Source organism: Tachysurus vachellii, chromosome 6, assembly GCF_030014155.1.
Source record: "Tachysurus vachellii isolate PV-2020 chromosome 6, HZAU_Pvac_v1, whole genome shotgun sequence".
NCBI classification, from domain to species: domain Eukaryota; kingdom Metazoa; phylum Chordata; class Actinopteri; order Siluriformes; family Bagridae; genus Tachysurus; species Tachysurus vachellii.
Genome location: NC_083465.1, coordinates 15,275,055 through 15,301,141, shown reverse-complemented (window position 1 = coordinate 15,301,141; position 26,087 = coordinate 15,275,055). Strand labels below are relative to the sequence as shown.

At 36.2% G+C, this 26,087-nt stretch overlaps 2 protein-coding genes across 4 annotated transcripts; one reads left to right on the top strand and one right to left on the bottom strand.

The window, feature by feature from the left end:
- Nucleotides 1–1,312: 1,312 nt before the first annotated feature.
- On the bottom strand, nt 1,313–12,822 carry LOC132847308 (uncharacterized). Its single transcript, XM_060872480.1, has 3 exons — nt 12,560–12,822; nt 12,338–12,392; nt 1,313–11,109 (listed from the first exon to the last, which is right to left on the bottom strand). Exon 3 carries the CDS (start codon nt 10,984–10,986, stop codon nt 1,588–1,590), a length of 9,399 nt encoding a protein of 3,132 aa, XP_060728463.1. The 5' UTR covers nt 10,987–11,109; nt 12,338–12,392; nt 12,560–12,822; the 3' UTR covers nt 1,313–1,587.
- On the top strand, nt 5,929–26,087 carry vstm4a (V-set and transmembrane domain containing 4a). 3 transcript variants are annotated; one of them, XM_060872483.1, is made up of 8 exons: nt 5,929–6,032; nt 18,835–19,230; nt 22,320–22,373; nt 23,548–23,655; nt 23,825–23,858; nt 24,067–24,185; nt 24,695–24,759; nt 25,765–26,083. In XM_060872483.1, exons 1-8 carry the CDS (start codon nt 5,984–5,986, stop codon nt 25,924–25,926), a joined length of 987 nt encoding a protein of 328 aa, XP_060728466.1. In that variant the 5' UTR covers nt 5,929–5,983; the 3' UTR covers nt 25,927–26,083. The 3 variants fall into 3 exon arrangements, with proteins under 3 accessions (XP_060728466.1, XP_060728464.1, XP_060728465.1); XM_060872481.1 differs by lacking the exon at nt 5,929–6,032 and adding an exon at nt 11,788–11,910 and having other exon boundaries at nt 25,765–26,087; XM_060872482.1 differs by lacking the exon at nt 5,929–6,032 and adding an exon at nt 16,828–17,761 and having other exon boundaries at nt 25,765–26,084.

Genomic DNA, 26,087 nt, shown 5'->3' with positions numbered 1-26,087 from the left:
GGTCATTTGTATATACCACAACAGCCAATTCCTGCATTAGAGGATCAGTAACTCAATCAATTGGCTTCATCTACAGTTAAAAAAGATACATGCTGTACATATGTGTGTGTGTGTGTATATATATATATATATATATATATATATATATATATATATATATATGTGTGTGTGTGTGTGTATAATGTTAATGTATCTGACAATGTCCTAATATTTCCCTGTGCTTTCCTCAGAAATAAAACAAAAAAAGTAATGCAATCACATAATAAACTAAATTAGTGTTTTTAATTGCAATCAGTACATTTTAAGCTAAATATTGAATATTTTATAAGCATGTATGAAAGAAAAGTTATTTTGTATGTATTATTTTCACAATTTGACACCATTATTATAAATTATGAATGGTACATTCTGAGAATTTGAAATAACAAAGGACCATAAAAAATTCATCATCTCTGAAGGTTTCTACAGAAATGATTTCGAACAAAATTGTCTATTATAATCTAGCCTTGCACAACTGACAATATATTTCATCATGGAAAGTGATCTAAAGAGGTACAATACTTTCTCTGTCCACTAGAGTGGTCTATTGTGCAGATGCTGTAACCTTCAGCGCTCAAACAAATCCAGCAGTAATAGATGGAGACTGTTTAATATCATGTTTGTCATGTTTGTTTTAAAATTTGTGTTCTTGCATCTAAAATAAAATACTCTGTAAACTCTTAGAGTTCATTTTTCCCCTTTAATAACATTGTGCTACAAAAAAGGAATAGTAATTTTTTTTAGTAATAGTAACATAATTATATAGCAACAGACTATTATAAGAGACATCATATTAGTTTACTTAAATTTATTTATCATTGAATGAACTCGAAAAAAGTGTCATTCAACTTAAAAGTCAATTTATTGCTAAGAAATCTGACATAAAAATGGATTGGCATTTTAATTGATAATGTGGACCATGACTGTCTGGTGTAAAAATAATAATAATAATAAAAAAAAGAACATTTTATCTTTATTAATTTATATGGTGTATATTTAAAAGCAGGTAAAATATGGTAAAATGCAAGTTTTAAGCATTAAGCCAATCACATTTATATATATATATATATATATATATATATATATATAAATAACTCCTAATACTATGATTAAACATTCACACTGGTTTCCATACATGTCATGTAAAACTTGCAACTGAGAAAGTGTTAAAAATAATTAAGCTATGAGGAAATATATGTGTTATTTTACCTCCACAAAAAGAGGTATAATGTTTCTAGGCAAAACAACTGAGACTAAATGATAAAGACTTGAATCCAAAATGTCATTTTCTAAATTTTCTCGTTGAATGAACATGACTCTTTTAAGACTGGAGAGATTTGTGAGACATTTACATATGTGTTTAGAAATGACTTCTAAAATGGAATGCATATATCCTTTCTAAAATAAATAGTACTGCTTATCTTATAGCAAAGAAAAATTGCATCTCATTTTCAAACGGCAAATTTTTGTATTTAATGAATCCTTAAATATGTTTCTTATTCACAAAGTCAGAAATATATGTGAACAAGTTGCTCAAGTGTACATCCATCAGGTGTTCTCTATTGCAAAGTCCTCTAATTCACTCATTTTTATGATATGTGTTTGCCTTGGAGTCATTCTGACATTTTCATTGTGCAAACTTTCTCTGTGAGTTTGTTCACATGTTCTATACACAGGTCTGTTGTGCTGTTGAACATTTCTGTGACGTTCTCGTTCAAAGATCTCCTGTTCACTTGGTTCATGACTTGCTTTTAGGCGGTTCAGGTCCTCTGTGAGTGTGGCTGGTGCTGACATCTGGGATGATGACCTTACAGAGGGTATGGATGAGACAGAAACAGACATTGGCAGAAAACCTGGGTACACCACATACGGGTGACCCAACACCTCCAGTGATGCTGGTTGAGTTAAGGTGCTCTGGGCTTTCTGACGCACATTGAGCTGAAGATATTTTCCTGTCTCCGGGTCGAAAAATGTCTTTGTCTTGACCTGCACTGGCATGTCCACCATGAAGATTTGCCCAGAGTTTGGATCCTGCAAGAACTTTCTTTGGGTCATGGGGAAAGAATGAGCCACAATAGTAGGTGCTGGAGGTGCATAATTTGGTTCAACGTGATAATGCGATATCGGAGGTGAAGCCTGTACTGTTTGAGATGTTGACATTTGCACCATAGGTGAAGCAGGTAGACTGGAGACAGTTCGGATGGACTTGGACTCAGATTGTACTTGAGTATCAGATGCCATCTTGTCCTCTTCCTGTCTGGTTCTCCTGCTAGTGAGCCTTTTAGCACGACGAAGGGCTTTCTCCGTTTTAGGAGGAACAGAAGGTGGCTTGCTTGCTGGTCTCATGTCACTGCAGGCAGATTCAGGTCGCTCATAGCAGGCTGATTCTGGTCTTTCATAACAAGAAGATTCTGGCCTTGCATAGGTACGTCTCATATGTTCAGTGTCAAAATCTCTACTTTTTGTCATTACTACTGAACTAGTAGCTAAACCTTGCGCATTATCAGATACTGAGCTAATGAGTGACCGAGATTCATCCCCTTCAATAACGTGGCTTCTTCTGTTGTAGCTCCTTGGTTCTCTGGGTGCCATGAATCCTGGTGACAACAGTCTGTTTCGAGCCTGGATTTCTTTTGCACTAGAGAGTCGATGCGAAGTCACTGATTGCAAAACTGGTGAGGTATCAGACTCTTTTGGATTATTCTCATTATCATAATCCACATGTTCTGAACCATGATAGCTGTCAACTGGGGAGCAGATGCTGAAATCCTCAGAGAATGATCTGTGAAAGCATGGCCTAACAGTTTTAGTAACTGAGGAGGTTTTACCTGTGTTATCTTTCACTCTGAACAAAATGGGCTTCCCCATGGCTGGAGAAGAAGTGTTGGACCGTGATGCTGTTGCAGGATTTTCAGTTAAGTCTTTCTTTGAAAAGATAAGTGAATGTGTTTCATGATTATTTTTAGGTTTTGTCTCACTTTCGATTGCATTGACAATGTAGTACTGTAACTCCTCTGATGTTTCTTCATCTTTCACTTCTGCCTTTATTTGGTTATCTGCATGTCTATTTGCATTGTTAAGTTCGGTTTCGACAGACACTTGTGCTTCACACTGTGAATCTTTCACTTGAGGATAAACGTTCTTTTCCAGCATGTTTGCATTAGGTGACTGTTTTGTCTTGGGTTCATTTTTGCTCTCTATCTGTGTGTGTACAGCATGAAGAGCTTGAGGATTTTCCGGTTGATGCACTTCATGGCTTCTTGAATATCTGTATTCCCGTGCAGTCAAAGATCGTTTGGTGTTGGATTGAATGTGGTTGGTTAATGTCTTTTCTTTGGTGCTTTCTGTATCTTTTACAGCACATACTCTATCATCTGAACTTTTAGCCAATGACCCAACCTTTGGATATGCAACAGTTTCACCCCTGGGCAAGCACTGTTGATGGCCCACAAGTATTTCATCTGTAATTTTGTACGTTCGTCGTTCGTGGACTCGTAAAGGTGTTGTTGCATTCAAATTCTCAGAAATCGTATTTACAGATGGTTGTTTGCTTTGCTCTGTATCATGCAAAGATATGGAAGAATTTGCTTTCTGTGGCTCTCCAGTTTTTAAATTATACTTCTGATATGTGTTCATTTTTTGTAGTAAATCCTTTTCTGTAATGGTGTCATCTTCAGCAGAGATAACCCTCAGCCTAGCATAGTCAGCTAAAGCTGATATTTCCGGCCTAGTCATTTTCTTCTCCCTATGTGTAACCTCAGACTTAGTGAAGCTTCCCTCTTGTTTTGAAAGAACTGTATCATGATACTTACTGTGTGGATTAGACTCAAATGTGTTTTTTCCATCATATTTATTTCCCTTTTTTTCTGGAAAAGCTTCATTCTCTGGATTGTACACATTACTGAGTTGATCGTGTTTGTCTCGTAAAACTTTTCCACTGCTTTGTGGCTGAGTTTTTGCTTCTTTAAGATTTTTTTCACTTTTACTGGATTCACATTCTGCATCACCTTTGTTACCTTTAATTACAGAAGATGCTGTCTTGGAATCTTTATTTAATGGCATGACTTCATTTCTTATGATTTCTCTCTCCTTCTGTGTTGGTTTCCTTTTCCATTTCTCATTTTCAGACATTGCTATGTCATCAGCTGTCACGCCCAGAGCTGGTGATGCTTTTGTTATGGCATTTGCAGACGTTTTATTTTGATCATTTTCCATTTCCTTATTAGGTGGCGCAGCAATGCTGGTACGTACAGTCTTTGTTTGGCTCTTTATGTCATTTTTATGCTCTTCTTTATCTTCCAGTGGAATATCTGGCTGTGTAAATACACTCTGATCTGTCTTTCCAGCAGGAAAAGCATATTTGATTTGATTCTGATTACTGCTATCATTCTCATTAGTCTGTTCATTATTGAAATTTAAAATTTCTTTCTGTGAATCTTTCACCCTACTGACATTGACTTCGTTGCTTTTCACGAATTTGGCTTGCTCAAGTTCTGGGAATTTGCTCATGTTGACCATTTCTTTTCTGTTTCTTTGTAAAGCCGTCTTGTCTTTGCTTTGAAGGTGTTCTGTGCTTGCTTTCTCTTGTTTGAGAGCATCTACTACACATTCTTCTGGTGTCCTGTATTTGAGTGTGGGGCTTTTTGTATTACCTGTTTGGTTAATTGCATTCTGACTGCTTTGAAATGAGGACATTCCTGTGTTTTGGGTTTTAATACTGATCTGACAATCATTTGTAGAAACTTTAGAACTGGGTTGGGACGAATCATTACATGTGTGTTTGAGTGATTTATTGTTGATGTTAGAAGAATTAAATCCAGGTGTAAGTTGGGAATCAGTCTCACATTTTACGTGTACCATCTCAGCATTTTTGTTAACTACATCAACATCATTTTCATTTTGTCCTGTCTCCATCTTTTGTACATTCTGTCCGACTTGCTTGTTTTCCTTCAGTTGAACATTTCCATTTTCCTTTATTTGCTTTGCTGACTGAGTATCCATAAAGTCTTCACAAACTAGTACAACCTTTGACATCAGGACTTCTTGATTTGCTGATACATCCTCTTTAGTGTTTCTATCAGAGAGAACTTCATCACCTTCAGCTCTGCATCCTTCATTAGCTATTTGAAGCTCTTGCTCTGAAAGACTATCATTCTGCTCATGGGTTTTATCAGCATTACTGAGAAGTTCAGGGGAGTCTTCTGGAGACTTTGATTTTCTGGATTCTGGAGAATGCTTTTTAGTGAAATCAGCTGATGTCAATTTCTCCACAGGCGAACGGCCTTTATCAATTGTATTATTTTGTGTTTTTTGTAAAGCGTTATGGATAGATTCTTCCTTTTCATCCTTTTCATTTCCTTGATTTTTATCCTGCTCTTTTTGGTCTGACTCCACATGAATTGTATCTCCATTAGGAAGCCCATATTTGGCCGAGAGACTCTTATAACTTGAACTAATATTGTCCACCTCGGTAGATCTATAATAATCAAGTTTATCTTTGCTTGTAGGAGAATCACATTTTCTTACCACAGTTTCTTCTTCTTCCATCTTGTTGTTTAAAATCAATTTCACGTCTTTACTCTCCTCTTTACTTTCAAGGAACTCACTTTCGTTATTTTTACTGCCAAATGTTTCTTTGTCGTCTTTTTCTACTTGCTCTACTGAAAGCTGTTTTTGATATTTTTCCTGGTTTTCTGGACCAGGTATTATGGAAGCATCAGATAGGCTTGATACAGAAATCCTATAGATTATAGGTTCATCCTCTGAAACAGCTTCTGATGTGCTTGAAACACATATACTGTATATTACAGGCTCATTTGTTGGTGAACTGTCCTCCTTGCTTGCAATATGAATGACGTGGCTTTCAGGTACTGGATTTGTAATGTCAGTACTTTGGTCATTAGCAGGGTGGCCACTGAGCTGTTGATCCTTACCGTTTATTGTAATGTTTGGCATGAAAATCTTCTCTTCTGACTTCTCATGTTCACTGCATGGTAAGCTATCACTATTATTTATTCTTATGTCATCATTGGACTGTTTTGTTTCCATAGGTGCACTTTCTATATGTTCTTGGAAAGCTTTTGCCTTTTGGGTATGATGTTCAGTGTCTGGGTCACTTTCACTGTCTTTTAGTTGCTGATTGTTGTCTTCGTTTATTTCTTTATCCCTTATTATTTGCTGATTTTGGTTTTCCTGTCTGGTATTTAACTGTAATTGAGACACAGTTTTTTGTACTTCACTATTTTCGCTGTGCGGCTGCTTTGTTTGTGGTTCAGGATGCGGAGAATATTGGTACTCCTCCGAAGAATCGAGCTTCATTCTGACTGGCTTATTTAAGCTTAAATTTGTTTGAGATCCCAAATCTTTTCTAGCATGAGCCTCAGTATGTTGAAGTTGCTGAAGAGAAGCATCTTCATTTGTTTTACAAGTTTGGATAGCCTCTGCTTGAATGTTTACTTGTTCTAGCCATGTTTCCTTTTCTATGGGTTCTGTATTTGGCTTACAGTACATCTGATTACTGGCTTTTGGTAAAATCTCCGAAAGCACTGGTTGGTTTTCACTTGCTCCACTTTGAAGATGTTCACTTACTTGTTCAGTGTTTACTGTTTGTTTATTAAGGAAAGCAGTTTTACAGAAAGCAGTTTCTGTAAATTCCATTGTCTTCTCAACAGCAGGTACGTTATCTTTCATCCAGTCTGTTGGAGTTTCATCTTGTCTAGTGTTAATTTCAAGCTCTCTTGCATTTGCTAAAGTTAAAGTGCTTTCTTTTCTTTTGTCATCTTTACTTTTGGTTGCTTGTGCCAAGTCATAGCATTTCTGAGAAGCTGCATTACTATCAACAGTAGGTTTAGCTGTGTTGACATTTGACAGCTGTTCTTTTCCTTTGTTAACAGAGCGTTCAAGGGTTAAAGCTTCGCCTGAAATGTTGTATAGTATACGATGGTTAGTGTCTGTTTTTACTAAGACCTCCTGTTTAAATGATGAGTACTCTGTGTCATTTGATGTGCATGTTTTGGGCAGGTTAGATGAAGTCTTATCTTCCTTCTTGACAATAGATTCCTCATTGTTAAAATCCCTGAGATTTGGAGATCTTGAGAAACTTTTGGCTGGATTTTTTCCATTTGCAACAACATAATCATTTGTAGATCGCACTTCCTCATTGTCTGTGCTAGGTTTAATAAGTTGATTTTCTTTAGATTGCATGTTTGACTGGTGAACGTAATTTTTAACAAATTTCTGGGCTTCACAGTTTTTCTTGTCCACATCTGTAATCTTTACCTCTTGATATTTTACCATTGGAATCTTTGTCCTTTCTTTCTCAGTAGTAACTTTGTCTGTCTCTGAGCCCATTTCTTTTGTATGCAATTCCACTTTCTCTGCTGTAAGAGATTCATTTTTTGGCTCACCCTTCCCTTGATTTCTTTGTTCTTTGTATAAGGGGACACTTGAATAAGTAATGTCTTGAAAAAGATGATTCAGTTTTTCTGCAGTGATTTCTTTTTGTGGAGACAGAACTTCCTGGATTATTTGTCCTTTGTCATTGCTTATAGCCGAACTTTGCTTCATTGGATTTCTTGAAGGAATAGCATGTTTAGCAAGGCCTTTTTCTTTAATTGCTGATATTTCCTTCTGAGCATGTGCTTTTAATTTCGAGGTGAGCATCTCATGTTTGGTTTGTCCCTTTTCTTTATATGAAAGTGCTCTTAGGGTGAATTTATCATTCTCATTATTTATAAATATATCTTTTCCTAGTCTCTCTTTTACGTCGTTTGGAATATGTGACTCCTTTCTGACATAGCCATTTGATACCTTTGTATTTCCATGCTTGCTTTGGGAATTTCCATCTTGCTGTGCCCGTGACTGAAGTTTAGATGGTTCAAATTTAGCCGCTATGTCCTCGGCTACATCAGATGTAACCGGAGAAGTTACATTTTCTAATTTATTAGGGTCACCAACTCTACAATTAAAACCAGATTTATTTTCTCTGATTCGTTTTGCTTGTTCGCTGTCTCTGACAGAAAGAATGTCATTAATGTTGAATCTGTCCACTCTAGTTTGTGAACTATTTTGAGAAGTTCTTTGAGTATTTGGTACTTTATTACCTGTATTCATATGGCCCTGCTTGTTATATACCTGACTGGTTGGCTTGTGTTCAACGGTTTTGGCTCTGTCTTCTGTTATCCAGTTTCTTTGGCTTGTTTTTGCTGAATCTGCTGTGCTTTGCTGCTGTGTGCAAGATGTCCTTGATCGGGAGTGTGCATAATTTGATTCACCTGATTGTAGTGCTTTCATTTCAGAGTGCTGCGGTTGTCTTGACATACACTCTTCACCCTTATTGTGTCTGTTTTCAGTTGTTGCAATATGCCACTGTTTGTTTAACTCATATTTGTATGGCTGATAAGCAACAGATCCTTCATTATATCGATATTTCTCTTCCACTGATTGCAAAAATTGTGTTCTTGGACTATAATCCTTTGCAGTCTCTATATCACTTGTAGCATGTTTTATGTTTCTTTGAAGAGAAACTTCAGCTTTTTCATATGTTGTCATTTCTGATCCCCTTCTGTTGTTTGCCATTTTTTGTAGACCATTATGTTGAAACTCATAAAAAGTTTCAGATGTTGCAGGTGTAGTTGTATGATCATCTTTTACCTGTTTTTTTGAGAAACATTTTTCAGTATATTTCTGGAAAGAGCTTTCTGTTTCCTGAATCTGTTTGTCTCTTGGAAGCCAACTCCCATTTACATTCTCATTCACTTTATTTGTACATATCTCCTTTCTCATAGTGTAGCTCTCATTGACTAAAGGTAAATATTGCTTAGCGTTGACTTTCCTCTGTTTGTCCATTTCTATAAGTGTAGCTATTTCTCCCTTATATGGCAGTGCATCTTGTATCTCATTATTATTAACCATTTCTTTCATATGCTTATTGATATATCCAACACTTGCTTTTTTCACAAAGTTCTTCGACTCTTTGAAGTTCTGATGAGCGTCATCTTCTCTGCTAAAGAAAGTTTGTTTTACTGACATGTCAGCTGACAGGTGTGCTGGTAGTTGTGCTTTGGAGATCTTTTCTTTTTCTGGTTTTGTGCCAAATGTCCTCATACTGTCATTAATGTGACCCACTGGGCACCCACCGCTACTTCCATGTCCTGAATTTGTTAATACCTCATAATGCTCACTATCTCTGTTAGTAAGCGAATCAGGATGACTGTTCTGTGAGCCCAGATGAGAGATATTAGAGTTTGTATTGCCATACCGAGACACTAAGGTCATACTGTTAGGTGATTTATCAGCATACCGTTTGTGCTCCGTAGTTTGCAACAAGGAGAGATCATAATTTGTTTGGACTGGGTTACAAAGTTCCCAAGCAGCAGAAGCTGCAGTATGTTCCTGATTGGGCACTTTTGATCCTGATGTTTCTGAAAGTCTGGATTCGCGGCCTTCTTGTTTTGATGCTTGCTTATTCCTATCAGAAATCTCTGAAATTTTAAATTTTGTAGGACTGTATGTGCTCTTGACCCGTTTTCTGTTGTCTTTAAGGTTGAACAATAGACTGGATGCTTTGGATTTATAGCTATCACGCAGCTGTTTGACATCAGACTGTGCTTTCAAGTCACTGTCACACTCAATACCCAAGGGAGTGTGTGCAAATTGCAGAATTTCTGATGTTTCTGTTTCCTGTCTTACAGGAATTACAGGTGTCAGAAGTTGAGTAATGTTGAATGGGGTTGTTCTATTGGACATCTCACTGCTGCCCACTCTCCCTACTTTGTGCTGAATTTCTAATGTATTTCTACTATGATAAAGCAAGCTGGAATCTGGTCTGTGAACTTTCTCATTGGTTGGTGAGACTGTAGATGGCCGATTGCTTGGCAGTTTGCTTTTCACAAAGCTATTATTTTTCCATGGCGGGCAGTTAGATGAAATTTCAGACTCACATCTCTTCTCTATGGCTGAGGCTTTTTGGATTACTGTAGACCTAGAGCACTGAGAGGCAGCGATGTCTTCGAATTTTCTTTGTGTAAACTGCTTGCCTTCTGCAGGAGAGCTCAAAATCCTGTGTGTGGCTGATAGTTCTTTGTAGAGAGCAGAATCGTACCACCTTGGAAATCCACTGGTTGACACAACCCCTGAGGGTTCGTCTCTTTCAAAGGGGAATCTGTTATAATCCTTCCACAACTGAAAAGGACTGAATTCACTGTGAAAGAAAAGGTTATTGGTGTTTAGTGCCTTGAACTTTGTTTTTGAGGATGTTGCTGAGTTCATCCGGGCAACTGCATGAAAATTATTAACATGAGATTGTAAAGGGCCTGATTTAAAATTTGTATTGTAACCAGAATTGACTTCTGACAGTTCACTTTGAACACTTAGCAGAGCTGATTTGTTCCATAACTTGTTATTAAAGTCTTGATATTTGTCTTGTACAGTATCAGGAGCCCCACTGTCACAGTAATTCTCCCCTGAACTGAAGTCTTTAATGAGTGATGAAACTCTGGAAGTGCTTCTCTTCTGCTGCCAAGTCCCCTCCATACAGCCATTGCTTATATAAGACAAACTCTTCTCTCTGAAAACATGCTCTTGTGCTACAACCACACAGGAATGCTGGAATGTTGAGGCCAATTCAGGTTTTCTCTCAGTCTCCTCACACTGAATATCATGAGAAGAGAACTCCTGGCAGGTTGTCCTTAAATCGTTCTTTTGCAGGGCTTCTTGAGCAAAGACTGTGTGCTGATCTGCAGGGGAGGAAACCTCCATGTCATTGTAGACTGCATCCTCTCCTATACACAAACTCCTGAAGGCTCGATCAGTGAGGCTGCTTACCTCCCTGTCTGTATCATCCATGAAGCTTCCCACACTCGACGTGTCACTGATGCCATCAGAGCATTTGCGAGGGCCGTGTGTGCTTCCTCGCCGACCTGCTTGGCACTTTTCCAGAGAGCTCATTTTAAATACTGGCTCACATGAGCAGGACACAGTTGCTTCTATCGCTCTCTCAGATTGCCTAATTATGAAGTCTTGCTTTTAAGCAGGTCACTTCGCAAAAGGTGAAAAGGTTGGGCTTCTTTCCTGCAACAGAAGCAGACAGAATTATGAAAAGTGTGGCACAAGACAATACCAAATACTCTCCATTGATTTCTAAGGAAATGCACTCCTGATTTTTTTTTTCCTTTTTTTGTCATTTTATGCAAGCTAAAGTTTTTTCACAGGGCTCAATAATATGTTGTCAAGCTGCAGTATGAGTTTCAGTAATGACCTTCCTGACATGTGGTTATTACAGACATGCTGTTGCTATGCACATGAAAGAGTGCAACTTGCATCACATGAATTATTTTTAGGGTAGCAAGATGCTTTCCATGTTTAATTAAGTATTAAACATAAATGCTATATAAATTCTATATAACTGAAAGTTAAGAAACATTTAAAAATAAAAAAACACACAAAATGTTAGTAAAGATCTCATTTTGTCTTGTATTTTATAATTTTGAATGATAATAAAACCCTTCTGTTGAAGAATCTAAAACCTAATTATCATCATATGCAATTACACTATTACAGCAAAATTATAAAAGCCCCACAACCCCTTAAAAATAACTTTATATATGTATTGTATTTTACATATAATATTCGTAATATTCATTCAAATGAACTAATTAGATTAATGTGCATGTATTATATGTATATTCCTAGCTAAATATAATATAAGTTGCTATGTCATTATTATTTTCTATTAATTTTGCAGCTGCTGTCCAGTCCTCATACAGTACATGACCCAGAATAACTCCTTTAAAATCCTTTTTTATCTCTTGGCTCAGAGTGCGACTCAGGAACAAGCACCACCATATCATATTCAGTTACAAATGCATTCAGGTAAACCACATACAGTACTAATCAGAAACACAAACTAATCTTAATCACAAATGTTGCTACTGCATTACTACTTATTGCATAATTTTAATACTGTGAGCACCAAAAGTGTCTGATTGCTCTGTACTTGCTTGTACGTCAGGTATATTTATGAACCTATACAATTTCTTGGATAGAACGTGATATCTTGAAGCCATGCTTTCTGAAAATACATGCCTCTTTGTCAACACTACATCTAAAGTAAATTATATAAAGATTGTGCTTTACAATACCAGAATTAATATGCCCACTAAAACATTTTCAGAAAGATTTCTTATGGTATCTGAATGGCAAATAATTTTTCTAATTCAGTTCTTTAATCTATACATCAATATATCAATATAAAAAACTAAAAAAGCAAAATAAAATGTTAAATGATTACTGTGCTTACCGTTTGGCCTTGGATTCCATCTTATAGTAGTTAAATTGTTTCCAACTGTTTTAAACTAGAACACAGTCAACAAAAATCCAGATCATATTGTCATATTATAGAGTCCACAGTTTTGCAGGAATGGCCTTCACTTCTATCAAATTCTATCACTTCACATTATGGCAACACTTTTTTTTTATTGTTCATTTCTGAAAATAAAAATGAGAAGCAAAGCCCACTTACAATTAAGACCCCTGCTCCAACAGAGGCATGGCTGTAGCCAAGACTCGGTGTTAGAAAATACACTGAAATAGCAGTGACTTCAGAGAGCGAGTCCCCGAGTAGACCGAGTATCACAGGCTGAAGGCAGACCATTTGGTGTCAAGTGACAAAGTAATGAAATAAACATGCTTCTCAGCTAGTATCATGCTCAAACCTTTTTTTAAATTGACCTCATTTTAGCTTTTAAAAGTGGTAAACCCATTGACATGGAGATAAAGATTGGATCAAAATAAATATCCTCTTGTTGGAGTTGTTGTAGTGGTGAGCAGTTGTCTCAGCTTGCGCACTTGCCCTGGGGTAAAAATAGCCTGTTGCTTCATTCGCTTTTTTCTAGGACAGTGAAGTTCTTTAGACTTGTTAACAAATTGTATATGAAGAGGTTAACACAGTTGTGCATCTGTAACTTGCACTACACTGAAACAATATCATTTCATTTATTTCACAGTTATTGGCCTCTTCAGATATGACCAGTGTATAATTCGGAATAAAGATAAAAGATTATTTTTTAATCTTTCTCTCTCGTTGGTCGTTTAAGTCAGAATAATAAAAGAGTCACAATGCAGTAGGAAAGCAACTCTTCAAGTGATATCTTCCTAACCATTTCATTTACAAATGGCCCCTAACATCAAGCAAGTCTTGCTTTACACCCAGTCACTGCTATAATAGGAAATTGGTGTAGAGGAAACTTTCCCAGGAGGCCAGGCTACAGTCAAATGCTGGCTGCCTGTGAGTGATGGACACTCACATATGGACAGTGAGAACAGCAGGGTTGGCCATTATTCACCATAGCCGTCCTCCCTGCTCTTTACTGCTCTGTTCTTGTAAAAGCAGTAGCTCCCCCACTGCCTTCTCTCACTCCATGCTCTTCTTGCCTTTGGATCGCCCCAGGGCTGTGTTTCACAGTGACAAATACAGAACCCAACATTGTTTATACTCAATGGAAAAGATACATGTCTCAATGTTAACTCAATGGAAAAGAGGTAACGTCTTGTCAGGATGAAAAGCCGTTTTTTTACATAAAGGAGGTGGGAGGTGGATTTACATATATACAGTCTTTTGTGACCTTTGCAATGGATTTTTATTACCTTGTTTTTTTCACTGTAAACTCCACCCAGACATTTTCCCCCCTCCCTTTTTTTAGTCTGTACACAACTTTTGGTGCTTCATTTACAGTTGCACAAAGGCTTGGCATTGGCTATTGCAACAAAGAAAAGATTTACATGACTGTAAAATCTCAGCGTATTAGTTATTCCTCAAAGACAATTTAGTGAAAGGACCAGAATGTTCAAGGTGTCCTGGGTACAGGGCAGTTTTTCAGCAAAATGTAGTAGAAGTGAAATTTACAACTCACTACTTTTAAAGTTATTATAGCAATTATTTAGTTTATTATTGCAGTAGTTAGCCATTGGTAATTTGTTCAATTAAATAAATCCAAACCTCAAAAACTCAAAAATAAGATTTAACTGATAACATTTAATGACATTTTCTGCCTGCAAAAAGTTCAGGACTAGAAACCTCTATGGATTTAAATACAGTACATAGACAAAATAACATAACCGTTTAAATCATGCCAATGAAATGAATCTGTGCATGCAATGTATTTTAACAGTTAAAGGGGCCCCTGGAAACAGAAAAACATTTGAAGCGCACTCTTTCTTTTTTATTTGCTTGCTTTCTGGATTTAAGAATTAAAATGAAAAATAATTATGAAGTTGCCAGAAAAATGCTATAATGTACCTCTCACATCAGTAATTCTCTCTTTAAAATGCATTTGCAAGGTCAAGACACAATTACTAGCAGTTTAATTGTAAGATAATTATCCTTTCATCACCATTTAACAGCTGTATCATAAGACATGTTGTGGGAGTTTGTATATCCGTCCAGCACAGTAGTTACTGTGGGTATTTATTACTCCTCCTGAACAGCACCTTGCAGACTTTGTAGTCAGAGGACTTGTACAGTTATGGGTTTACTGTATGTCCGGGTCATTGCTAAATTCTGCCAACACCATGTGCTGAATGAGATTTATTGCATTATAATTACATTCTGTGAGAATTTAATAACCATGATGCCCCTTCAATGAAATTACCAACATAGAAACAATTTGATATTGACCAAATAGTCAATATCCTTCCCCCCCTCTCTCTCTTTATTTTTTCAGAAAACAAACAAAAAAACCTCAACTGCAGAAGCATTGATACCAAGATTCTAGTAATCTGCACTTTTGCCCCCACCTACACATCTCACTGCAGTGCTAGCATGCCGCTTCTTGAAGCTTTATGAAATGCTAATAATCATCCCAGTTCATAATGTGTTTAAAGTCATTCCATATTTACTATATTTACATATTTGAAGAACTCATCTGCTAAAACCTTCTGGCTGTTTCAAATAAAACCAGTGTTGCTAACAAATATTGATTGGATCAGGGATTTCAGTCAGTGCATGACTTGTTAATCAATTCCTGCCTTCTTTTAAATAAAGCTTCAGATAAATTACTTTCCCCTGGGAGAGCAGAATTATGTCTTCCTGCATTAAAGTATTACAGTGACTGAAAAAAATCTATATAATATTGCCAGCTATAAAAACTACTCCTAAATTTTCTTACTTCTGCTCCTGCTCTGCTTTAAAAAAAAATCTTATCATTTATCTTGGACGTGTTAACACAGTGTTCAAGTCTCCTGGTTCTCACTCCTTTCCAGGCTTGATCTCTGTGATCCGATCTACGATATGGTACGGTATGGCAATGTTACCATGTGTAAACGTAACATATGTTTCACTGTGTTTGTTATCATGACTGCTTTGTAACAATGTCTTTTGTGTTATTCTAATACAATGTAAATGTAAATTGTAAAAAAAATTCTTCCTCTGCAAACATTAGTTGAAAGTGACATGATAATATATTTATTCATTTGTCTAGCTTTCTATTGAAAGCTTTCTAAATCTTCATTCTCACTTCAACACTGTTTAAATAAAGATCGTCATTTGTATTATTTGTTTCTTACATTTTGAAAATGTTTGACAGGAGCCATGGATATTCACACAATCACAGTTTTCAGACATCTCAGTTTCCACAAAACATTTTGCCAGAGTATGACAATACTCATAAAATCGCCTTTCGCACAACTACCATTATAATTACAAAACCAATTGAGTGAGAATAATTTGCCCTAATGGCAGAGCCAATAAACAAGTAAACTGAGTGATTTAATGGAAGAGGGTTTTTGTTGCTGTGAGAGTGGCTCACATGAGTTTAACAAGAGCGAAGTGCACCCACAGGATGACACATATCCTGAACGTATGAAAGTGCGTTTGCTTTGATTTCCCCTGATCCTCAACTTCCAAATAAAAGCTACAACAAGTGTCCCTGGAGCCTAGTCCAGTGCTTAACCATCCTCAACCTTAGCTGGACGGCCCTGAATGTGGTGAGGAGGTGTTCGAAGCATATTGAGATATAGCTGAGATAAGACGCCCATCTGTTATTTTGTTGTATCTCCCGCTGACTTGTGTATTACATTAACAAGTCGTTTACTCATTGACGGAAAGCCTCTCGCCATGAGCTCTTTTAATCTGCGTTCATATGAAATGCTAGATTTCACTGCAGGCATCAGATCTGCAGGTGGCCAATGTCTTAGGCTTTAATTGAATAAGGGAAAGAATCAATTGATGTGTCTTATTATATTTACAAGTGATGACTTGATCGTAAATTTTAACTACTTATAATATTTTCCTCTGTCCATTAATGCTTCACACTCCTGTTTATGTCTATATATTGAAACCTCTTCATTCTTGTTAGTGCTAACCAGATGGTGTCACTGTGGAGTCCTTCTGTAAGAAGAGCAATATTACTACAGAATAATTACAGTGATCTGCTCTCTCTCTCTCTCTCTCTCTCTCTCTCTCTCTCTCTCTCTCTCTCTCTCTCTCTTTCTCTCTCTCTCTGTCTCTCTCTCTCTACAATACTTTGTTTGATTAAATCAGAAATGTGTAGTCAGTTGTTTCAGCTCCTCTTAGCTTTTTCAGTAACAAATATGTCTGCTTTTGTTTCTTAATTGTTCATATTAAAACCTTTGTTTTAACATTATGGTTACAAATCTGATAAAGAATGGCACAGAGGACTTGAATTAATGAAGAGTTACTTTTATACTTTTAGGAAGATCATATTCTGTGTGATTTCAAAATCCCAATACGTCCCTAATAGTTTTTCTTCTCTTTCCATTTCCAAGCTGTAGAATGGCTTATCACGTGCCTGTCAAATGATTAACATGGGGAAACATTTGGGTTATGATTAACTTTCAGTACTGCCAAATTTTCCCTGCTGGCAGACATGTCCCTCAAATGAGAAATGTCTTGCATTTTCTTGCTCACTCCTATGCTCTAGGGTTTTGCTCTGCCCAGAAAGTACCAGGATGAAACTTGTTAAATTATAATTTCTTACTGTATTTCTATACATAAGCATGTTGTGTGATTCCCCTCGGCAGCGCTCCACCATCATGGAAAGCACCAGCTCAGCACATTGCTCTGCCCCATAACTGGTTATGCATTTAACCACAGTGACTGGTGGACAAGCAGTATAGACTTAGGAGAGAGGAAGAAAGCCAGGGAAAGCCAACACATTCCTCATACACCAGAATACAAGTGCTTCCATAAATTCTACTGAATGTCAGCGATGTAATGACCACACTGCTAACCTCACTCCAAACGAATGACCCAGTCTTCAGGGTTAAATGTGTACACTTGTGGTTTTCTGCACAAAAGAAACATTGTGAAGATGCAGCCCACCGTCTTCAGTCATTATCCAGGCATTACTGAAAACCTGGTCTCATCTGGAAATGTATGCTGCTTCCCAAACTCCTCTCAGGAAATGACATTTCCTACAAACACTTTACTGAAGGGGAGTGATTAAGGGAGCGAGCGAAAGAGAGAGCTAGAGAAAAGAAAACGTTAGGAAGAGGGGTGTTTCTAACTGGGAACAGAGCTTGCACTGTTGCATATTATACACACAGAGACACACACAGAGAGAAAGAGAAAGGAGAGAAAAAGAGGAGAAATATCTCATACATTTACTTTTATTGGCTGTTTAGCTGGATGTATGGAGTATTCTGGTCTGCAAAATGAAACTCTCATCTTTTGTGATGGTTGTCCTGACTAGGGCTTTAATTGGAGGTAAGCATGTTTGTTTGCATTGTGTACTTTCATGCAAAATGGAAGGAAATTTAAATTACTGTGAGAGTGAGAAGGTTTCTGGTGCTGGACGGAGAAAAGATCATCTTTAAGAAAGTTTGACAAACTTCGATGTGTTTGTGAAACTTGTACAGAAGTTACTGTAAAGTATCAAAAAGATGGAATAGTTTTCTTTGTACTAATGGTGCAATTCAGCAAAGGTTTTGTTTTTCGTTAAAAATATTGCAGCGTATCAACGAGTACTGTCACAAGTTTTAGCATGTTAGTTGAAGAATTTTTGCAAGGAGAGTTAGTATACCAGGAAGGATATTGTCGGTACTGTCAACTTTAGTGAGATTTCTTGTGAAATGGGACCAATCACTGATGTGAAAACTGTGGTCATGTGTGATGTGGTTTTAATACTGAAAACAATGCTATGACTAACCAGTTATGGATCTCAGTACAGCAGATCTAAAGTTAATGCAACAAAAACTTCCAACAGCTGCATCCAATCTTCTTGATATGTTCCCTGCTCTCTGGTTCATGAAGGCAGCCAAATGTTTTCCACCTGTAGTTTTTGTTTCTGGGACATGTTGAGTCTGGACACAATGTTTTTCTAGGCCTTTGGACCAAACAAAGAGAACATCACTGCTAAATCTCATGCTATGTTGGTTATTTATTTATTTTTGGTTGCAAAAATGGTGCAATCTAGACTCTAAACCACAAACACTAACCTTAAACTAGTGTTTGTATAGTAGAGGTTCTCAACAATGTTTCCAGATTTCAATAAGCCTTGTCTACTTAACGTTCAAGCAGCAATCACAGTAATTGTTAAATTTTCAAACGTGGGAAAATAAGTAGGGCCGCACATTCCCATATGTCATTAGCATTTCCTAATCAGAGCTAATTATTGTGTACTTATCATTGTGGTGTCAAACCTTTTAGTGCAGTGCTACAGTATTAAAATCTGGTTGAGAGGATATAAAGCCTTCTGCTAACCATGCATATCTATCCTAAGCACAGGCATTTTGTTTTACATCTCATCTTCCTTACTTCTCCTCTCTACTCTCTCTAAGGGTTGACTGAGGCTCTGAATGTGACAGTGACCCCTGGACCGGTCTCTGTTTGTCTGGAAGGAGAAAATATTACCGTGTCATGCCTGGTGTCTCAAAGGAAGAGGAGCAACAGCGTGCTGGTTCTGCGCTGGCTCTACTTCCCCAAGCCAGAGGATGAGCGGCTGGTGGTGAAGATGAATTTCAAGAAGGCTAAGTACTACGGAAACTACAGCCTAAGCTTTTCACAGACCAAATTTTACCTGTGGGAGGAAATGGAAGGAGAAATATACAGCTTGATGATCCTCAATGTGTCTAGGGAAGACACGGGCAACTACAGCTGTAAAGTGCAAGAGATACGCAAACACAGAAACAAGTGGAGGGCCTCGTCAAATGGCACAGGGAGCATGGAGCTACTAGGTAACGGCTATGATTTTGTTTTTAATGATACTACTATTATTTATGCATTTATATGTATTTTATATATTAAACTGTGGGTGGGTGGTAGAAGTCCTGGTTGTTTCAGTGCTACAGGTACCTACTGTATAAATGACCAAATGAATATTATGTGGCTGTTTTGGGATTATGAACAGAACACAAAATGATTTTCAGTCTAGAAACCAGAGTTTACATCCTATATATAACTTGGACACCAATAATTCCAGCTCAGACAAAAGTTCTCATTGAGCCTTTTTTTCTAAAAATCATGAGCATACAAAGAACAGAGCATCGCTTTCTTTTCAAAATTGTTATTGTAAGCTTTGTCTCATAAATTAGTTTGTGTGAATATGTAGGTTTTTGGGTCCCACCTTCTTTGCATATACATCATTTAGCCTAGAAATAGTGCCAGAACAAACGGAGCACAGGGCTGTAAATGTGAAGGATTTGGACAGGTTCTAAAGACAGAGAAGGGGATATTGGCAAGCATGTATCAGAAACATTTACTCTGGCTGTTTTAGTTTTCCTCTGCTGCTCTGGGGGATGAGCAAGAGGTCCTGTATGTTTTATATACATATTAGGTTAAACATTCAGCTGATAAGAAGTGAGTGTCTGAAGTCTTTTTGCCTCTAACAAAGAGGCAAAACAAGACAATTCAGTAGTACTTATAAAACTGTAAAGTTTCCTTTGTTGAAATGACATGACATTTCTTTCTTTTGTTTTGAGATAATCCCTACTTTTATTATGCAAATTAAGCCATTAGACAAGCCAGTGCATGGAATGGAACAGGAAGAACTCCACAGACTGATTTATGCAGTTTTGTTAAGGCGCTGTATACAGTATTTACTCCGTAGAGAATGCAAACAGCAGACATTTTGTGGTTTCGCTGGTAACACATTTAGACAACCATAAATTCCCCACATGCACTAAGCTTAGAGTGGCAAAAACAAAGAACAAATACAGCAGGGTAATAAGGAAGGATACGGAGGTCATGGTTCACCCCAGAACAGGGAATCTGAACTGTTAAAGATATAGAAAAACAACAGGAACCAGCTGAGATGCTTTCTAAATGCAGGTCAGAGTTGCAGCGCAGAGTACAAGTAGCCTGCTACAACACTTCACAAACAAAAGCACAGCGCATACAAATCTAGTTTTCTCTTAACATTCTCCATGCTTATAATTTAGATCAGAACACACATTTTAAAGAATGTGTTTTCATTACTTTTCTGCAGTGCTAGTGGAAAAACAAGTTCAACTCAGCAGTTGGACAAGCTTTACAGCTCGTCTTCAAACAGCAAATGCAGCTCACATGTGGACTTGTGTATCCGAACGGAGCCTGTTATTAACACACTCCGTCTGAGTGGAAGCCAGTGTTAATGAACAGCACATGGGTCATGAAAAAAAGATGCACACCTAGTTTCATTAGAGCCCAGAGCAGAGAAAGAGCGAGAGATAAAGACGGAAAGCAGGCCAGAAGCCAGCAAAGGCTTTATCATGCTATTTAAAGATTATGAATAAAAATACAACGTCTAGCTATTTTTTGCGTTTTCTTTTCTTCTTTTATTCTCATGTTATAATCATAATTAAGTCCATTGATTTAAGAACATTGATGTTTTTGATAAAATAATGTAATGTAAGGCTCATGATTTGTATGGAGAAATATATAATAAATATGAACAGGTTCATACAATATACATAAATATCATTAGCAATAGTGAGATGAATGGCAAACATTTTCCTCTGACTTTATCTGGTTTAAGAATTCATAACTATACCTTATTTGTTTAATGTGTTAAATTCTTTTTTTTTCCTTTAACATCAAATAAATGTCTCTATACGATCCTTAATAGTGTACTTTATTAATGTTTACTATTATTGAAGAGTACTGAAAGCCTTAGGACCAGAGATGAAAGGTGACAAAAAAAAATACTCTAAATATCCGTGGCCTGATTTTACTTGATATTCATCAGACGCAAACCTTCTTCCAATGTCCATTATAGACTATGCATTTATTTAGGAAAACAAGTGCTTAAAGAAAGGACTGAAACATAATGGAGCAGGCTAAACAAAAAATATTCAGTGATGTGGTGAGGTTGTTCAGCACATAACTAATTATTTTATTTCTCTAATACTACAGCAGTTTGCTAACATTTTCTTAGTTAATAATCCTAGAAAATACAGACGGTCGTGTTACAGTGAACCTAAACCTCCCTCTGATATTCCCATGTCTGAAAGTTACAGTACAGTCATTACAAAGCACTGACACTGAAGACTCATTCCAAATATTAAATTAACGTCTCTCTCTCTCTCTCTCTCTCTCTCTCTCTCTCTCTCTCTCTCTCACACACACACACACACACACACACAAACACACGCACACACACGCACACACACACACACACACACACACACACACGCGCACACGCACACACACACACACACACACACACACAAAATAACTTCACCAAATCAATAAGCATCTTAGTGACATTTGTTTATATTTTCATATAAGAAAGAGTGTATTATATTAACCTATTATTTAAACCTACTGCACTATCCTTAGAGAAAACAAATCAGCTTCTGTTTACCCGTTTATTAATAAAACCATATACAGTACAACCAGTTTATTACATTAAATTTGTAGAAATATATATATGTGAAAATAACTTCTTGACAACAAATGTCTAATAGTTTAAAAAAAAAAAAAAACATGCTTAAACCTTCACTACCCCATACTCTTTTCACACTGCGTAATAAAAATATTTCTTTAAATGTAGTCTATATTTATAATTAGTATAATTAGTTTCTCAAGATGTCTAAACTCTATTGTGTCTAGTTGAATTTAATAATAAATGTGCTTCAGTGTCCCAGCACTCGAAAAATTCTCTATAAATGCATATTCACAATCCTATATCATGAAAATGGTTGTGCTTTGCTGCAAGAGTGGGCTTTTTATTTTATTGCACATAGGAGGCAACTTTAGGAGTTTAATCCAACCTAAAGCAATGTGTTACTGGGAGGTGCGGCTCTCTTCACGTTTATTAAACCTGTTTCTCCCTTTATGATTCCAGTGCACTACCTAGGAGTCCCGGAGAGCACTGATAACATCTGGCGCTGGTTTCAAGGTATAGAGTGATTTGTAATTTAAATAAATAATGATCCTATAGTCATATCGTATACGCTTGAGTCTGGAATATATCTCCACCATCAGAAAATAATAGATAATTCTTCATAGTTTCTATAGCAGGAAAAGAGCATACATCTCCAAATGAAGCTCTTCTTTGGCCCAGTTTTTTGTCCATCCCTTTCCCATGAGAGCTCTCTCTCTCTCTCTCTCTCTCTCTCTCTCTCTTTACACCCTTATATGAAAACACTTGCAGGATTGCAGGAGAACACGGAGTGCTTTCCTGCTTCTTAAACTGTTCAACAAAAGCACAGTATTGAGTAAACACTTGTTTATTTAGTATAAAAACACAATAATGCAGCCAAAGACTTTCAGATCACATTTAAATCACTGAATTATGTGGATTATAAAAAGTATATTAAACATGCTTAAATGTGTAACTTAGTGTATTAGAATTCATAAGAAGTCAATAAATGAAAGCCTAATGAAAAAAGGTTGAGTTTAATAAGAGAAATCAGATGCTATTTGTAATTGAGCTATCAGACAATTCTGATTGCACATTGACACAATTGCACAACTGCACACCATTTATCATTACTTCTTAATACTTATTTAATTATTCATAATGTTTTTATAGCTATATTATAACATTTTTTTAGATTTTTATTTTCTATCTTCATTCTGTCGAGGAGGGAAGCCATACATAATTTTATTGTACTTGAGTATAATGATTCTGATAAAAATGCAGCTTATTCTTTACAAAACTATTTGAAATGCAAGAATATTATATGGAATATTTTGGAGAATTTGTTACTTATATAAAGAGAAAAGCATGTCTATGATCACATACTAATAGCACAAACAATTTGATCTAATTATTAAAATTTTACACAAATTTTTAATTCTAAATGAATTTGTAATAAACACATTTGTACAGTGTGAACTAAATAAAATAATTAATAATCTTCACTTTTAAATGTGTCTTTCCCCTGATGCCATATCAGCTACACAGGATCATCACAGGAGCCTCTTCTTTTTAGATTTATCTGCTCTACCTATTTGTGTTGAGTGTGAATAGACACTACATATACTGTAAAATGCACTTTTGGAGCGTGTTGATTCTGGGCTTGTCATCATTAAAGCCTCAGTCTGACGTCTCTTCTCTGATTTTGCAGATCTTTATCTGTGTGCAGTGTTAATCTGCTCTGTTGGTCTCATTTCTACGCTTCTTTTCATCATGAAAATTACATGTCAATACATGCTGCATAAACAAAGAGGAAAAGGTGAGGAGATCCGTCTAAGCAGACACTTCATTTTTTGTCTTAGACAATTCATTTGCTTCACTAATTTTCTGCAACTCAATTAAATAATGTACACAAAGGTGCAAATGTAGATTCATGACTTTTAATATTAAAATATGACATAAATTTAACATTTGTTTTATCCATTCAGCCAGATTCTATTTGGTGAAATGTCCAGAGAGCAGGTAATGCATCATAAGACAACTGTTTTTATTCTGTCTCAGTCTTATTTTTATTTATTTATTTGTTTATTTGTTTGTTTGTTTGTTTGTTTACTTATTTATTAATTTAATTTAATTTAATTTAATTTAATTTAATTTAATTTAATTTAATTTAATTTAATTTAATTTAATTTATTCATTTAATTATTTATTAAAAAAAATATTTCTGTAGCTCTGGAGAAACAGTGACCAGTGTTGCCAGCTCCTCTCCTGGAATGCACAGGAAAGAAAAAAGACATAAAGCGCCAACCAAAGACATCACTGCACGACCGCCAGTGATACCAGTGAAAGGTCTGAATTCCAGAATAAACACTGCTGATCCTAAAATAACAGACAGGAGCCCTAAACTCTGGCAGCCCTTAAACAAAGGCTTAAGCATTTAATCATTTAGCCTTTAATCATAATCATAGTCTGTTTTTTCCTTAACACCAGTTCAACTTTCTTGGCATTAACCTTTAGTTTTAATTCAGTAATTACTGATATTATCACATTATAATGAGTACAGTATGCAATCTCTGGCTTATTTTATTGCAAAAGCAGTCAAGTGATTTAGTGTGTGTTAAATGTTTGGTTACGCCTCATGACATCACATCATCTGAGAAAAGAAAATGTTCACTGAGGTTTAGCTATGAACATCCTGAATTGTGCTAGTACATCTTGCAATAATTTAAAATAAATGATGCCTGTCAATGTTCATATCTATTTAGTGGCTCCTGACTGAATTTGGAAACGCACTTTTTACAGTCTGTAATTGATTTTTTTTTTTTTTTTTATCTTCAATTTTTAAATCTTTTTTTCAGCTCCTGCTCCAAATAAGCCACGCAGGACCAAACTCTTAAAAGTCCAGCCAAGAAAAGCACATATGGTGAGGAAGTGTGTTATTTACCTTGAACCAGTCATTCATTCAAGCAGTAGAACAATGAAAGAAATTAAGCAGTATTGATTTATGCTCCTGCTTGGGTAATAATTGAATAATTCCTGTGCATAATGCTATTTTTACAAATTGTATAATATTTGTTTTCTAAAAACCTTGCACACCTAATCTTTATGTCAATTGAATTATTACTTGCAATATGCAAGAGAGAAATGATTGTTTTTGGTTTGTTGATATTGCTGTATCACCGTTTTCATGACTTGTAATTGCATTTACCTTTATTGCTTTTTGAAACACAATTATTTATTTAGCAAACTTGATTCTCATTGCATTACCTTTCACTAAAATTATTACAGAAAGATTAAAATCAGAGGAAAGAGTAGAGGGGACACAATGAGAATTAATGTGTGGTACTTAATCCTTTCTTTAAGAATGGTTAGATTTCTAACTGTACCTGGTATAACTGACAAGACGATGAAGTAAACGTAGGTTTTATGGACATTATGGTTCACAAGATTAAAATAAATATTTAAGGTTCACAGTTTATTTATTTGTTTGTTTAAAGCATTTATATCCCACCTCCAGACTGCGCACACAGTTCTATTTTTTTTATGTTAAGAAACACAAAACAAATATAATACAAAAAATCTAAATAAACCTAGAGTACAGATTGTATAAATTTTAGATAAATAAGGAAAGGAAAATTTAAAATAGGAAATAGCTGCTTATACTGAGTAAAATTAAATAGAAATTCTACTTCAAAATTATACTTCATCCCTATAGATTGATTGGTGACTAAAACTAAAACGTTTTCCAAGGACATAAGCAATATTTTTTCCAGACAAACCGATCCTAAAGTTGGATCTGTAATTTTATGTTGATGTGTCCATGCATTCCTAGATCACTGAATGCAATTCCAGACCAAGACCGCATACAGTAATCTTTAGCACACTAAAATGCCCTGCTTTTATATTCTCTGCTCTTCCTGTCCTGCAGCCGCGGGTGGCAGATGACAGCCTGACATACGCCGAACTGGAGTTGGTCAAGCGAGCGCCTGAAGCTAAAAGAAGCAACTCTGGAGCTGCACAGCTGGAGACCAGCACAAACTGCACAGGAACTGTGTACGCCCAGATCCTCTTTGTGGAAAAGCAAGTGTAAATTCAGTTGACGTTGTTTTGTAGCAGAATTATTTATGATTTAGCTTTTGGTATTGTTTATAGAATCAGCTGGATCAGCTGATATTACATTAATTTAGTACAGAGGCACAAGTCTGAGCATCTGGGGTTTGTAGATTCACAGTGTTTTCTAATTGGGTACAT